Source organism: Gigantopelta aegis, chromosome 7 (assembly GCF_016097555.1).
Source record: "Gigantopelta aegis isolate Gae_Host chromosome 7, Gae_host_genome, whole genome shotgun sequence".
NCBI classification, from domain to species: Eukaryota; Metazoa; Mollusca; class Gastropoda; order Neomphalida; family Peltospiridae; genus Gigantopelta; species Gigantopelta aegis.
Genome location: NC_054705.1, coordinates 13,912,269 through 13,929,667, shown reverse-complemented (window position 1 = coordinate 13,929,667; position 17,399 = coordinate 13,912,269). Strand labels below are relative to the sequence as shown.

Below are 17,399 nucleotides of genomic sequence, written 5' to 3'. Positions count from 1 at the left end.
GTTTTATTTAACGACGCAATCAACACATTTTAATTACGGTTATATGGCGTCAGGTATATGGTTACGGTAAAAACAATGAATGTTGATATTACAATAGCTATACCTCTTTCCAGCAAACATTTTAATTGTTGGTTTTGTTACCAATATAATCTCCATATTTTACTAGAGCTCTAGCCAGCAACCAGCCTCGATGGCGCAGTGGTTAAGACATCGGACTACAGGCTGGTAGGCCCGCTTCACAGACAGGGCAGTTTGCTTAGCCACCAACAATAGTTTTGGCTCCAATCAATGGAGCCCAGTGCGAGTTTTGTACGGGCTCGTGGGTAGGTAGGATTGTAAGGCCAACTACACCCTCTGTCTCTCAATCACTAACTGTTTAAAAACCAACTAACAATTAACCCACTGTCCTGGACAGACAGGCCAGGTCAGATAGCACAGGAGGTGCTTGATATTACATAGTATACCCTGCTTTCCAGCAAACATTTTACGAAGCGTGGTTTTTGAACCCCGTACCATATTGATATAGCCCATGACATAGCCTCATGGCGCAAGTCGAAAGAATCGGACTACATCTAGCGTAGGCACATGACTGCAGCGAGCTCCAAGGGTAATAGTTTGTATTAGCTCAAATGGTAGGTGTAGCGCCAAAAGCCCTTTTTTTTAAATAACAGGGTACGCCAAAAGACACGACCCATGTCCTGGTTCAGAAGAAGCGTGCTTGAATTTTACTGGTATAAGCATGACATTTATATTTAAATCATGCAAACAGATGCGAGCCAAGGATGTAGATAGTCGTTTTCTGACTGACTCTTTAACTAATGGTAAAATTATTAACATGAATTCGCCATCTTTATCTGGAATAATGATTCGGTACTGTTAGAATCATGCAACATGAGGTTTCTCTGCTCTTAAGTATGAAAAATGATGGTTTCTCTGACTCTTAACAACAAATTATTTACAAACATCTCTGGAATTTTTGGGTCCCATACTGTTAGAATAATCAATAAATGTATAAATCACTGCATACATTCAGCGCTACAGTATAACATCTCCCAATTAATGTCTGTCAGGTTTTGCTGCGTAAGCTTACGTAAAGTCTATGAATGGCTACATAATTCAACAATGCACAGCTGGAATGTGAAATAGGTCTATTGTTTTTAATTCATGCTTTAACTAACTAAAATTCTGCAAATGCATTAAAAATACTAGAATAATGTCTGTAGAGATAACAGCCAAAACCCAAGTGGAAATATGGTCATACATATATATGAATCTTAACCAACCTTTAACCAAATGTTGACAGACTGGTCAGAAGGCCAGATATTCAGATGAAAACCTTCAGACTCACATTATGCAATGCACGCAAGCCAAAACATGATCTATCATGAAATATACTATTACTAAAACGAATTAACTGGTTTTATTAACACAAAATGTCACGTAGGTGATTCTACGTGGAAAAACAACAACCATATTCTAAAAATTGATTATTTCTGTTCTGACCTGTCCACTCTTCTCAAAGACCTGTGCAGCTAGCTCATACTCTTTGACATTTCGAAGACAGAGAGCCGCCTCCGTTAACATGTCACACTCGAGAAATGTGATTTCAAACCCATAACCACCTAAATGTTGTAGGGTGCTTATGATACCTTTTGTTTTTATTACATACCCTCAAATTATTTTCTGGTGGAAACCCTACTACTATAGTGAATGGATTAATCCTGGGAATGTTTTCCACTGCATGATGTATTGTAGAACATAAATTATTCAAGTCTCCAGAAGCTAAAAAACCCAACCCAATAGTAACCCTAATGATTGAATTGAACTGGAATCCACTATGAATATTGTTGAAAAAAAGAGTTAATTTTTTTAACGACACCAATACAGCACATCGGCTATTGGATGTCAAACGTTTTGGTAATTCTGACACATAGTCATCAGAGGAAATCCGCTACATTTTCTCAATGCAGCAAGGGATCTTTTATATGCACTTTCTTGCACAAAGGAAAGCACATACCATGGCCTTTGACCGGTTGTGGTGCACTGGTTGGAACAAATGAATATTGTAAGCTTAGAACGCCAGGTATATTAATAAGTTAATTAGGTAATATCTTTTTCACTTGTTGCATTACGAAACCAGTATTTATAACCCATATAGGGGTGGGACGTAGCCCAGTGGTAAAGATCTCGCTTGGTGCGTGGTCAGTTTGGGATCGATTCTGGTAGGTGGGACCACTGGGCTATTTCTCGTCTCAGCCAGTGCACCACGACTTGTATATCAAAGGCCGTGGTATGTGCTATCCTGTCTGTCGGGTGATGCATATAAAATATTCCTAGCTATTAATAGAACAAAGGTAGTGGGCTTCCACTCTAAGACCATGTCAAAATTAACAAATGTTTGACATCAAATAGCCGATGATTAATAAATCAATGTGCTCTATAAGTCTCGTTAAACAAAACAAACACACTTTATATGCCATATGTGTACCTATATTTATATGCAATAACAAGTTGTTACATTTATGTGAAAAATATAATTCGCTACTCATGTTTTTTTAATATATAATTATGTAAAATATCAACCTCCTCTAGGATAATTGGTATATTACATTGTACACTATATGTATGTGTTCAGGTACCGATCGGTATAGTCTCAAGTGAAACTGGAATCTCATTCTATTCCGTACAGGAATTTGAATTTTGTGACAAATACTTCAGCTTGTCGACAGCCAAGAGCCATCTGCCACCAAAAAAGTTCTTATAATTTTTATTCTTCAGCCCCTCCACTGTAAATGTTTAATCCAACAAACAAAAAAGCGTGCCATTACTATAGTGTGTGTGTGTGTCAGCGTATGTGCGCATGTACATATGGATGCATGTGCGTCACATTGCCTGGCTGCTTTATTAAAAAACATACCTTTTTAAAAAAAAAATCCTTTTATTTTCAAGGCAATAACTAGGGGGCAGAATACAAAAATGGCCATTGCTGTCACCACACAAGCTTCATGCACTATATATATATTAACAAAAAAATTAATAATAATTAAACAAAATTCCAATAAGAAACCCCAAAAACCACAGCAAGGAATCTTTGGCGTTCAAGTCGAAGAGCACTGGTTGCAACTAAACACAGCATGATCCTGTGTCCCATCATACCTCGGCCCAGGGGCAGGACAAAGCCCAGTGGTAACGCGCTCGCTCGATGTGTGGTCGATCTTTGATCGATCCCTGATGGTGGGCCCACTGGGCTATTTCTCGTTTCAGCCAGTGCATATCAAAGGCCATGGTATGTACTACCTTGTTTGTGGGATGGTGCATATAAAATATCCCTTGCTGCTAATCAAACAGTGTAGCCCATGAAGTGGCGACAGCGGGTTTACTCTCTCAATATATGTGTGGTATTTAACCATATGTCCAACGCCATATAACTGTAAATAAAATGTGTTGAGTGTGTCGTTAAATAAAACATTTCTTTCCTTCTTTACCTCAGGCCAGTGGTTTAGTATGGAGCTAGATTAGTAAATAGGATAACCAGTGTGGTATCAATGCTCCTCATACAGTATTTGTTATTTGTCATTTCTTCAAGCTTAAGTGAAAGTTATTTTATTTGTGGCATACTCTTAATAATAACCAATAACTCATTTATTAGTCTCTAAACCCATATAATGCATGCTATGAGTTTACCTGGTTGGAAGAAAGGACGGAACGAAGAAAATGTTTTATTTAACTACGCACTCAGCATATTGTATTAACGGTTATATGGCGTCGGACATATGGTTATGGACCACACAGATATTGAGAGAGGAAACTGCTGTCGTCACTTTTCGAATTGTAGCAAGGGATCCTTTGTATGCACCATCCCACAGACAGGATAGTACATACCACGGCTTTTGTTACACCAGTTGCGGAGCTCTGGCTGGAACGAGAAATAGCCCAATGGGACCACAGACGGGAATTGATCGCGCATCAGTCGAGAACTGTACCACTGAGCTACGTCCCGCCCCATTTACCTGACTGGATGCAGTTGCAATCTTTTCTTTTCTTTCATGGCCAGCCATTTTATAGCATTTAGCGGCTACATCATAGAGGCAGCGTTTCATTATGTCATCTCCACGTTTCTCCCAGTCTGCAGCACTAGACGTCTCGGCAAAGACTTAAACACAAAACACAATTAGATATTTTGTATTGTTGATAATCTTATGACAATAGTTTTAACAAGCATTCTGAGAGAGTAGTGGGTACTGCTAAAGCAATGCATGTCCACTGCTTGTCGCAACAAATTTTCTTATTTGTAAGTTCAAAGACCATAAATCTATGAAAAATGTGGAAATGGCAATGAACACTTTATCTGTAATGGAATATAATAAAGCTATGTACAAACCTTTAGCTCATTATCCTGAGGCATTGAGAGACAAAAATCAGGAATACATAAATTCTTATCTCCTAAGTTCAAGGACCATCACTATGTGAACAATAAGTAAATCGTCATGGAAACTATAATCTATAATGGTATATGATAACACTAGAGACAACATTTCAGCTCGATATCTTAATATACGGACAGATGACAACCACATAGAGACAAGGATGGAGACCTATATAGTGTGGTTGGGCCATTACAGGATTTAGCATTATTCATTTAGGAGATAACCATATGGAGTTCTTGAAATTGCGGGTGTTATCGTCTATTTGATCACACAAATGTCATTTTGGATCCCGGAAAAAAAAAAATGCAATTAACCAATCACAATACAGAACGCACTCGCCATTAGTTTACAATATAGACTTACATGTCAATTCACCAGATCCCTTTTCATGAACACTAACTAATCAAGATGGCTGATAAGCTAGCTTTCTATTTTTACATAACAGGAGTTTATTCATTGTTTTCAAACAGCTATACTGACAAATGTGTTAACTGTGTCATATAATGTAAAACATCAAATTCATGCAAGTATAAAATAATGCAAGAGCAAAACCCAGGCCAAAAAAGCGTGTGTATATAGAGGATAATAAACGAAAATACATAGATTAACAAACTCGGTACCAGTTATTATCAAATTTATGTCCAGAGACAAATGAAAATAATTCCATGAGGGACATACATTTGACAATGGGAACTGTGTTTGTTATTCTATTTATTACGTACCCAGCCATTTGTTTTTTCTCTAAAACCCTTTTATTTTTGGTGATGTAAATGTACATATACATGTATACACACAGTTCTGAACATCGCTATAACTTTGTAGTTTAAATCATCAATAAAAGACTGGATGAAAACGTTTTGATAATAATTCTATGTCAAGAGTAATACAAAATGGATTTCTATCTCAACCAATCATTTTAAAACGGGGATGCAGACAAGGCGACCCACTATCGCCATACATTTTTATTATATGTGCTGAAATTCTTGCAATTATTAGAAATAACCCAACTATTAAAGGCATAAATATAGATGGTGAAGAATTTTTAATATCGCAATATGCTGACGGCACATGTTTTATTCTAGATGGATCTACCGAGTCTCTTCGCAGTACACTAATGGAATTAAACTATTATGAACAGATTTCAGGCCTAAAAATAAATTATTCAAAATCAAAAGCTATATGGATTGGGAGCAAAAACATTTCTAAAGATGTTTACCACCATACACGATGGAAATTGGACTGGGGAACAACACAATTCAATTTACTTGGTATTAATTTTTCAGTAGATTTGGAAAATATTACTGCAGTTAATTATGAATCTAAAATAAAAGAAATGCAAAACTCCATGAAACTGTGGTCTATTAGAAAAGTAACAGTCTTAGGAAAAAATAGCTGTTCTTAAAACTTTAATAATACATAAAATAACACATCTTTTAATATCATTACCTAATCCTGGAGAAACGATCTTAAAAACTTAAATACGTTATTTTTTAAAATTTATATGGCAAAATAAGCCTGACAAATTAAAACGTGATTTAATAACTCAAGACTATAAAGCTGGAGGTCTTAAAATGATAAATTTAAAAAAGTTTTATGACTGCCTTAAAATGCTCATGGCTACAAAGATTATTTATAAGTAATTCACAATGGGTAAACCTATTTAATTCGGTTACTGATATAACAACAAATGAGATATTAAAATACGGAGACTATTATTTAAAAAAAAAAATAAAAAAATATAATGCAAATAGATTTTGGAGAGATACCCTACTTAGCTGGCTAAAAATAGAGAAAGAACATAATCCTCAAACCGTAGATGATATTTTATGTATTAATATTTGGCTGAATGATAGAATACTCATTGACCGTAAGCCATTTCTATATAAAAACTATTTTGAAAAAGGCATTGTTTTCATAAACGACCTTATTGACGAAAAAGGTGATATTTTAAACTATGATCAGTTCATAAAAAAAAAATACAATATATCCACCAATTTTATTAGCTATGCTTCGTTAAAAAATGCAGTAAAAACGTACATATATAGTTTATATGATTTGAAAGATAACAGATTTAAAATGGTTAATAACCCAATTCTTCCATTTAAAGTCAAACTTTTATTAAAAAGACAAAGAGGATGTAAGGAAACTTATTAAACTCTAACTCCGTAACTCAAAAATCGCAAGCTAAATACACAAATCAAGGTTTTATCTTTTCATCAAGTGAATGGGCAAAATATTATTTACTTCCTTTTCAGAGCACTCAGGATTCAACATTAATATGGTTTCAATACAGACTAGTTCACCGAATCTTAGCTATAAACACTTTCTTATATATTATTCACTATGCTGAGTCAAACATTTGTAGCTTTGGTAACAACCATCCAGAAACCATACCACATCTATTTGTCGAATGCAATAAGGTTCACAACATATGGGTTGTTACAAAACTGGTGACTCAAACTGGATATAAATAATTTCAATAAAAATAATGTCATCTTTGGTATTATTAATAACGAAAAATCTAACTTCCTTAACTGGTTAATTATTAACATAAAATATTATGGTTATGGAACAAAGATACAAAAAAAAAGAATTTAGAATGAATGAATGAATGTTTATCGATACCCCAGCACAGAAATACACATCGGCTTTTGGGTGTCACGAATGGTACAATTTAATTGAGGACTGATAATCAACATACTGGTTTTCATTAGCAAAATACATATACATGTTTACTAGTACGATCCTGACAACAGTTAAAAACTGGCTATTAATTATACTATTTTTAATTATTAAAAGTAAAATGAAACAAGAAAGGCAACTGCCATATTTCACATGTTTGTTACACAACAGTTACACATTCATGGATTGAGGTATACAATTTACTCAAGCTTAATGCATAAAGTACAAAGCTTCAACAAATCCATCTGTTTGTGAATGGTGATTATAAAACCATGAAAAAAACCCAAGTGAATTAAGTGGCAAACTCTTGAAGAACAATAGTAATACAAGAATTTTGTGTTGATCTGAGAACTAGTTTCCTAAAATCCAACAATGTAAGGTGGGTATTGGATCATGGTTTTCAAATCATCAGTATCTTAGACTTGTTAAAGGACAGTATTTTGGAGGAACAATAGAATTAATTCTTTTCAATATAACCAGACCGTGGCTATTGTTGACTAATTGGTCTGTTCGTAACATTAAGTTATATAAAACTTCAAAAATTCAAAGCGTATTTTTCTTTTTTTTAAGGTAATTTTTACAAACATAAATGTGTGGTGAAATTAATGAGTCTGTTACCATCTCTAACATTTTCCACCTTAATTTCTCTCACTCATCAGAGTTATGTTCTATTTGTCTTTATTTTGCATATTATGAGTGTTTATTGAGCAACATTTTGAATACATTTCGACAGTGAACAAACTATAGTATTTGTCGCTACAAATACATACACGCTGTTTTTAACACAATTTTAAGGTTTTATATGTATGTGTAAAACTAAATAAATATCAGAATGAAACAAATGTGTGTTGGTATGTTTAGGCAGAAATAAAGTTTCAGTACATTAATTTTCATGTTCTCATGAAGAAAAGACAAAACCTTTCAAACATTTAAGGAAAAAAGTCTACGGATATCAAGAATTTTGTTTTTCAGTTACTGAATTCTGTTGATTTTTCTGTGACTGCAGATAATCCACTCCAATCTATCCATGTTTTCCTAAGACAAGTCTTTACTATCGGATGTATGAATAAAGGTATCTGGAAATATGCAAATCAAAAGACCCTGTCATGCTTTACAGTGAGAACATGAAAGTGTACCTGATTCTTCTTTACTGTATGACGAAACAACCCGCACAAGACGTCTGGCTTTGAAATACTCAAACATGGGCGCTCGTTTCTCCTCACTCTCGTCAAAGATCCACACGTTGGCGCGAGCGCGCGTCAGTGCCGTGTACAGGTGCTTCAGTTCAGAGTTCAACACTTTATGTTGGTTCGGATTGAATGTCAAAGGTCGAGGTCGGGAAGGCTGTTTCAAAACCTCTAAAATTAATTTGTTTAAAAATATATATATATTATCCGTAATATACATAATTTAAGACAATATTGTACTATATCCAAAAAAAATAATAATAATAATAATAATAATAAAAAAATAAAATAAAAAAAATCACATCCAAAAACATTGTTAATTATTCATGAATAACCTTTACTCTTTTTACTGTGCAATCGGTAACTATTTATTACTGAAATCATCTGAAACGAGAGTAAGTCGAGTCCCCAAATCCAAATATTCTTATAATCCTTATAATTAAGAACAAAACACATTGATACAGGGCTTCTAGAATTTTTATAAAATCCACTAGCCATGGGATCAGTGATTTGAAAAATTACCAGCCACGATTAAAAATTCACTAGCCCATCTTTAATACAATTTTACTAAATAATAGTAATAATCAGATATGTCACCTAAAGAGGGATATACAGCTTAAAAACACTAACATTGGGGGCTTGGGGTGGGGGCCGGATATTCATATTTACAAAACAGACTTAAACTGCAACATTTGACAATTTGTTTTCACTAGCCGTCGGGCATGCCAATAGTAGTTATTTACTAACGTAACATTGAATATCACTACCCATGGGAGTGGGGCTACCATAATCTAGAAGCCCTGTTGATATTATCCCTATTCTAATGCTACCCTTAGTAGGAGTATTTGTATGATGTTTTACTGAGTTTTTTTGTTTTAATAAATACCCCAGATATTAAAAACCTAATTATCTAGTATCCTTACTTAAAATACTCAGCGAAAACGCTTATAATAAGAAACAGTATGACGTAATCTCACGACTCACTGGCAAATGTATCAGTATTGTAGTCTGTATTTTGATCATGATTTATTATAATACAGGATGCAACAAAAAGGAATATTTTCATTTGTTGTTAATTTATGTTTCAAACGGATGAATATAATTGGACTTTACGTTTGTGAAGCAGTGCTTCAACCTCATACATCTGTGAAGCAGTGCTTCAACCTCATACATTTGTGAAGCAGTGCTTCAACCTCATACATTTGTGAAGCAGTGCTTCAACCTCATACATCTGTGAAGTAGTGCTTCAACCTCATACATCTGTGAAGCAGTGCTTCAACCTCATACATCTGTGAAGCAGTGCTTCAACCTCATACATCTGTGAAGCAGTGCTTCAACCTCATACATTTGTGAAGCAGTGCTTCAACCTCATACATTTGTGAAGCAGTGCTTCAACCTCATACATCTGTGAAGCAGTGCTTCAACCTCATACATTTGTGAAGCAGTGCTTCAACCTCATACATTTGTGAAGCAGTGCTTCAACCTCATACATTTGTGAAGCAGTGTTTCAACCTCTTATTTAAAGGAATTCACCTGGATTAATTTTGGACAAAAATCACCTTGATGGGGTAGGTCTACAAAAATGTAAGTTTTCAACTTTTAATAACATATTTTCACTTTTTATATAAATACATAAAATAATATTCATTTACAAGAGGATAATTATTATTTTTTAAATTGTGCAATATTCTAAAGCAGTTAATGTTTAAAATTGTGTTTAAAAATTAATCATCATTTCCATCTTGTCTTGTTTATTTTCTAAACACAAATGGTGTACTGCAGATTGTGATACAATTATTTCTGATGAACCTGCCTGTGCCATTTTAGGAATACAGACTAGAAGAGCAGGCGACAAGACACATGATCAAATTGACTGCTGCGATCGATCACTGACAGGACTTTACTTGGGGTGGGTCAGTGTTCATTATTGTTTATGAAATGTTTAAATTACAATGAAATGAAATAATAATAAAATAATAATAATAGCATCATTTTCGTCTGAAGGTAGTAATTGTTTTTTGAAAATTATTTAGATTGTTGTTTAAATATAATGGCAGACGCGTAATTAATATGTTAACAAAAGCACCACACATGAGGCTACGTGACAGCATATCGAACATGTTCTCAGAATGTTTTAGTCTTTCTACAGCAATGTACTGTCGAACATGTTCTCAGAATGTTGTCATCATGATAAATTGTGGCTGCCCATGACAGCATACATATATCATCCGATTTATCACAAACATTAACCAAGGGAAAAAAAACTTATATGCTAGTTGTATTAGAATATGTGACTTCATAACAAATTAATTACCTCGGTTTTTGTTGTTTTGTGTTACAGCATACTTGGATTGTTCTTTTTATGAGTACTTAAGCTCAATAAATAACATAATCCACTATTTAAGTAGACTAATTCGAACATCCGAACATATGTAGCTCCCTCCTTTGTTTTTTGAAGGACCATTCAAAATTGCACCTAATTTCCTTCATTAAAAACTGCGCAACCTTTCCATTGGGCATTAATCCCACGAGATATTCGAAATTCCATAGCACCCTATAACAACCCTCCGCCTGTTACAGACTCTAGTCAGGCTGCTGGTGCTCTCTTGCACTTGTCAGTGCAGGCGGATCCTCCCTCTAACCCTCTCCACCTTTTCTTGTCCTGTGCACGTTAAACACTCTGACTTGACCTGATCTAACATCCCAACAGCCAATGAGATAGCTAAAAATCTTTCAATGAGTCCTCTGTTTCCTGTTCTGGTCACATGACTGAAGTTTCCGTTTGTGCCCTGGGTGCATCGAGCGAAGGAAAGGAAGTGGGGGTGGTAGGGAGGGTATAAACCCTTGAGGTCAGGTTAAGTACTCATAAAAGAGAAAACATTCCAAGTTTTCAACATTTCGTTTCAACTTAACATGACATCAATAAATGAAGAGTAGGAGGAGTGTTCCATGATCCAAATATGTCAACGTTTGTTCCCCATAGACTAGAATGGTTTCAACAATGTGGAAGATTTAAGACACGGTTAGCCAAATCACCACCAGGATGAACGGGTCTAACACCACGCAAAACAAGTTAGTCAATAATACGGTAACGTCCGTCAAAATAAGAACGAAATACAAGAACTACCAGTCCAATAAGGTGGCAACAAATAGCCTAAATGCTAGTACAAAACAAAGAAAATTTCAACCTACGAAAACACCCCTCACTAACAAGTCCGAAACGTAGAAACTATTACCAATCAATAGTCCTTACAAGTCGGTTAGAAAGATATTTCAGGATGCAGTCCTGTAATCGGACAGCGCAACTATTGTCGACGAGCATGACCCATATTAACCAGAGCTTGAGCTGCAAACACTGAACCAAAATGATTGAATCTGTCAATGTCTTCAGTGGATACATCCCCGAGATATTAATTAGGGAAGATTGAGTCAGTGGTCCAAAGAACAACCCGTTAGTATGTCACTAAGTGGTGTGTTGCAGTGCAGAGACATTGTTGCCACAAGTGTTCATAATCCGTAAGAGTTAGATGCTGAATTGTCGACCTGATCCAAGTTGACTTTGTATTCCTGAAAATGTCTGTCATATGACTCTGGTTACAGGAGAGAGAAAGTCTTCTCCGACCGTTTCTGAAACCTTTAATTGTGTCAGTGTATATCTCGAGGGCATAAATCGAAAACGAACCTTGTCAACATCCAGAACATGAAGTTCAAAACCTCTTGCAGTCACTGTGAATTCCAACAAAAACACTCTTGTTCTTGTCACAGACAATATGACATAAGGCATACTGGTGAGGTTTCTCAACACAAGATTTAGGTCCCATATTGGAGGATGAAGATGATGCATCTGACCATCCTTAAAACCGAAACTAATTGCATGAATCTTTGACACCAAAGCAGTCACCGGATCCCGGACCAGCAATAGTAGATCCTTTGAGTTTCAAACAATTCACTAATATAACAAGAATTCAGCTAACTTTGTGATGCGAATGATCTGAGGTTTAATCTTACTTTTTAAGCACTATCTGTGAAATCAGTGTCATCGAAAACTATAGACAGCAGTCGTTAACACACGATGAGCTTTCAATATTGCCTCCATGGTGTTTAGATAAGAAACCTCTTTTGTTCAAACCGTTGGATATAATGTTCACACATTCATTAGACAAAAGTCTGGATTTGGATGGTGATTTCTCAACATGGAATAAAGTAACAACTTTTCCCAATATGGCAATAGCAGAACATCAGACAAAGCAGGATTGGATACAACAAATGATTTGGCCACACAGGTGCTACGAGTAATAAGTGACAATGGTTATGCTGGACCCTCTGCAGTACCTTTGGAAGAAGTATCAGGATATGCATCTATGTTCCCCCTTCCCCAATGTATGGCTAGTGCACCTAAATCACAGGCCTCTGCATCCGGTACTGGTGAGACTTACACCTGTAGCTAATTATTTAGCTGGGTTGCAAGCAGCTCTGTGTTTGGAGTGAAAGTTATTGACAAAGCTACTGAAAAGGCTTCCACATGTGGCTTGAGGAGCGGAAGGCCTGGACAATGTGTCTGCTAACACATTGGAAACTGGGAATGTGTCTTGCTCTCATCTTCAGTGGGATGACGTCCACCAGTAGACAATTTATGTAAGCCAATGCTAAAAGACTTACACAGAGGAAGCTTTGTTGTCTAGTCGAGCCTAACAGACCTTTGTGAATTAGGCCCTTGGGTTCTTCAACCGTCCTCCAATGTAAAACTGCATTGCAGACTGACTGAAATTCCAGGACACTGACATAAAGCTGACTACTACTCGGATGTTGTCTGCTCTTCAATATTAGCTTCACAACCTTCCAAGAATGAATCTATGTAGAGATGGTGAGTCACTTGAAACGACGGTATTGAGACTCCATCTAAGATGTTCGTTGGTTACAGCTACCACTGAAGACTGGCTTGAAGATTGTTTGTCAAACTGATGATCATGCTCGGATTATCCAATACTATGTAAGGATTGTGGAAAACTTTAAACCGTTGCAGCCCCTCAACTTCAGCTCAAATTAGCAGCCCCAACAAACTCTGCAAATAGTGAAACACAACTGGATCTGAAAGGACTTTGTTGACAGCCATCTGGTTCTTCTCCAATTTGTCGATAGGAAACTTGCATCAAACTATGTCCATTCACGGTAGATTCCCAATAAACTGGAGCTTGTCTTCATTGATGATCCAACTGAGCAACCAAAGGAACAGCAGGATGAAATTGATACATATAATAGAGTTAACTTGAGTTTATCCCAGCACTTCAATAGGAAATCGCCGAGTTAAAGTAAACGAAAAAACCTTTCTGATGCAGGAATATCTATACTGGAGCCATTAACAGACAAGGTTTTATTGATATGTCAAACGGTAGCACCATTCATTCGTAATGGACCCCCTGGAAGATGAATTCAGAAACATGTGGTAATCTGGATGGATCTGCACAAGAAGGTAAGCATCCTTGAGATCTAGTGACACTAGCCAATCTCTGGGTTGAACAACTGTCTACCCGTCCTGAACTGTCAAGAGAACGTAGATACTTCTTGTTCAAATATGCAAGATTGTGGATTATGTCAAGTAAAATATGTGTCTTTCTTGGGAACCACTAATATTAGAAAAAACCTGGGAGTCAGATCTTGGAATGGAACCCGTCTTCGAACTGAAACTGTCTGATGGCAACCTACTCCACTAACTTGTCCATAACTTGATTTAACACCAGTGCGTGATCCAAAGTGCATTGTCTTTTCCAGAACCACCACAGAATGGGATGTCTTGCCGAGCCTGTCAGTAAGAAATATCATTAGACTGGATGACTTCCTTAAACAACACATTAAAAGCAGTGTAATTAGAAACTAGCCAATGTTGAAACTGTTCCGTGGAAACCCAAAGAACCTGCTGCTAATGACTTGATAATGATGTCTTCCAGTGGACCATTAGTTGTGAGCAGGGGTACAGAACCCAGCCTGGATGGAGCTAGCGATTTGGATCGCAATCTCTCAAAGTATTCGTTTTAGCTGCATGGGATTATCTGTGGAATGTCCGCTTTAGTAGACCTTTCGTCTGGAAAATCTCACGTACATGCATGCTGGATGCCAGCACAATGATGAAAACATGAAGAAGAATGTTGATGACCGACGTCCCATGGTTGATCTCGGTGAGTGGCTCTGTTCTGACGACCCATGCGAAGATACTGAGAATATTGAACTCTTGGATCTTATCATAAACGGTTGGCACACAACAGGAGGCTGTAACCGTATCTTAGAGTATAGGTCACCCACAGATCAGAGCACAGAAGGTCCAATTTCTTCCATAACCTCTGAACAACACAATGCAATGATTTATCTTCCCTTGCTCTCTGGGCCGAACCCATACTGGTAGAGGCATACGGTTGCTTGGAATGCGACGCAGTGATTGCCATGACGGAAGTCCCAATGGGATCCACAGCAGGCATAGCCAATGAAGCCAAAATGGAATCTCATCAAACCCGACAGCTCCACCATGGAAACCCATTGGCTGTTGGGATGTTCGGAGCAGTCTACTTATATAGGAGGAATATGCCATTTGTTGAGGTCAGGTTAATTTTAAAAGAAATAATTTATCCCATTAATTTATAAACTTACCTGGGCTAAATATGTGTTGTGTTTTTGTTTGTTTTTTGTTTTTGTTTTTTATATTTATTTAGATTTTATTTTAGGGGGGTGGGTTTGGGGGTGTGGGGTGTGGGGTGTGGGGTGTGTGTGTGTGTCATATTTTCAACCAATTAATGATACAGGAAAAGATAGACTGAAGTTTTTCAGTATAACGTTTTTTAATTAATACATTTTTAAAAATCTAATAAAACTATAGCAGAGTATATATTTTGCATTAGATGTATGGAGGGGAGGCAATGCTGCACAGTTAACTATAGGTAATGAAAGTTAAGAACCTGAACCAAACAAGTGACATTAAGACAAGTTGTGGAAATGACAAGTTTCAGCAGCTCTATTAACATGTTCTCAATATGAGGCAAGATTCTCATAATTAAAAAAAAAATCTTACCTTCGTCAAGCTGCACAAGATTCTCACCAAGGTCTGTAGTATCCATGTTCTGTGTTAACTTTTCCAGGAATTCAGTCACAACTCGCCACTCCTTGGAAGCCTGTAATAAGAAACAAAACAAAAACAACACTATACAGCAATGAGCTTTTATCCATATGATTTGATTGGCAATATAGGTTTTTCCACATGAGCAATATGGGTGTGGTTTGTAGGAGACACAAGTGTTTAAAAAAGTCTGGGAAATATTATTAGCGATGTGGCATGTGTTGCTGGAATCCCCTTCAAATCACATCATCATAACGAAATATCTAATACACTGTATGTTACTCCATTTTAAGTGTTTTTGTCAATAATTACACTTTGCCTTGACATAAAAAGAAAGGGAAAACTGTTTTCCAAATAATAACAAAAATGTTCTGTCTTTATGTGCAATTTGTAATAGCATTCCTCAGTGCATAAATTAAACAGCGATACATAGTAAACAATGTCATCTGCCCATGGACTTTGATTATTCTTATGTTACTTAATCTGCCTCTAGTAGTTGGAGATCCATTTCGTATGTATGTAGGACAAACAATAAATTAAGAAATAATAATTTGAAATATCACGAGCAGACCACATTGTTCATTACAAGTGAATACTGATGTTTTATTTATTATTCTGTCCAATGGTGTTACAATTTGCACTTAAAAATAGAACGTTATTGTTATTTCCAAAACAGTTTTGCTGTCTTTCTACATCAAGTGAAACTGGAATTACTGACACAAATATTTTGGCTAGTACAGAGTATATACGTCCCTATCTACCCCCCCCCCCCCCCCCCCCCCCCCCACACACACACACACACCTCCCGTATAACGCCGATAAGACATATCTCCCGGCCCGAGAAAACGCTTCCCTTAACAAATTTGCAAGGTGAAATTTTATACTGATAACTTTTATAATTTTTGAGAAATTGAAACAGAAATCAAAAGTTTTCATTCACAAAAAGAAAACAGTGGTGTCTTCCTTAATATAACACGTATCAATTGTTTTCATTGGATGTATGTAAGTGGAAGTCGTACTGTCTATCGGAATATTCTGATCATTTGGCCTATTTCTATTCGTAATCAGCTGAGGTCTTCCGAATTATCACGAACTTGCAATCTGGCAAATGAATTGTAACAATTGTCAAAATAAAACGATATTGCTACGTTTATTTACTTGTTTACTTACTAGTAACTCCCTGTTATATTTAATTATCGGTTTTACTTTTAAAATGTCCGCAAGTTGTCAGCGGGCGGCAATTAGGGTTTGCCGAATTTGCCGTGTACACTTACTATTTGACAATGGTGGTTATATAGTGATAGTCATCAAGTTAATCAGTGTGAATGGTTAGTAATTAATTATTAATAAGCAGTTAAAACTTCAAAATGGCAGTGATTAAATTAATATTTGTTTGTACATTATTAGTGGTAAACTTGTTAATAGGACTAAAATAACATGAACAGATATTAATTTTATTGTTGTATATTAGTATCAGTTTGGTGAAATTTACATTTTAACAATTAAGTTATGCTAATTTCTGAGGACAGCAATGACTCTCGCAAACACAATTTAGGGAAGCTTTTTTCAGCTCCTGAATATTTTACAAGCGGCAGTCATGGATCTAGGAATTTCCCCCATTTCATTAGTTTGTTTGTTTTGTTTGTTTGTTTTATTATTTGCATCTGTATCTGTCCTAATGACAGTGATGAAGTGACAGTGTTACAAAACAAAATCATATGGATACCTCTGACAATTCAGTAAACAGATGAAAATGTTCATGCAATATTTGTACAGAAATTATTATCAAAACGAATACAGATTTAAAAAGTGTGTATATCATGTAACCTGAGACGGCTAAGCATTTAATATTTAAACTGATAACATAACCAAATAATAATAATAATAATAATAATAATAATAATAATAATAATAAAAGAAAACTTGAATATATGTATATATACAATAGGTTCTGGGGGATTTAAAAAAAATATATATTTGCATATTTTAAAAAATATATGA

The 17,399-nt window shown here is 35.8% G+C and overlaps 1 protein-coding gene across 1 annotated transcript in view; it reads right to left on the bottom strand.

Annotated features, from left to right (window-relative positions):
• The window catches only part of LOC121377913 (TPR and ankyrin repeat-containing protein 1-like), a 54,465-nt gene that overhangs the window by 11,275 nt on the left and 25,791 nt on the right, over positions 1 to 17,399 (bottom strand). The window contains exons 7-10 of the mRNA XM_041506009.1: positions 15,354 to 15,453; positions 8,246 to 8,467; positions 4,016 to 4,153; positions 1,504 to 1,622 (exon numbers count right to left, since the gene is read on the bottom strand). Of these exons, the coding sequence (XP_041361943.1) occupies positions 1,504 to 1,622; positions 4,016 to 4,153; positions 8,246 to 8,467; positions 15,354 to 15,453 (579 nt within the window). The remainder of the gene's footprint in view (positions 1 to 1,503; positions 1,623 to 4,015; positions 4,154 to 8,245; positions 8,468 to 15,353; positions 15,454 to 17,399) is intronic.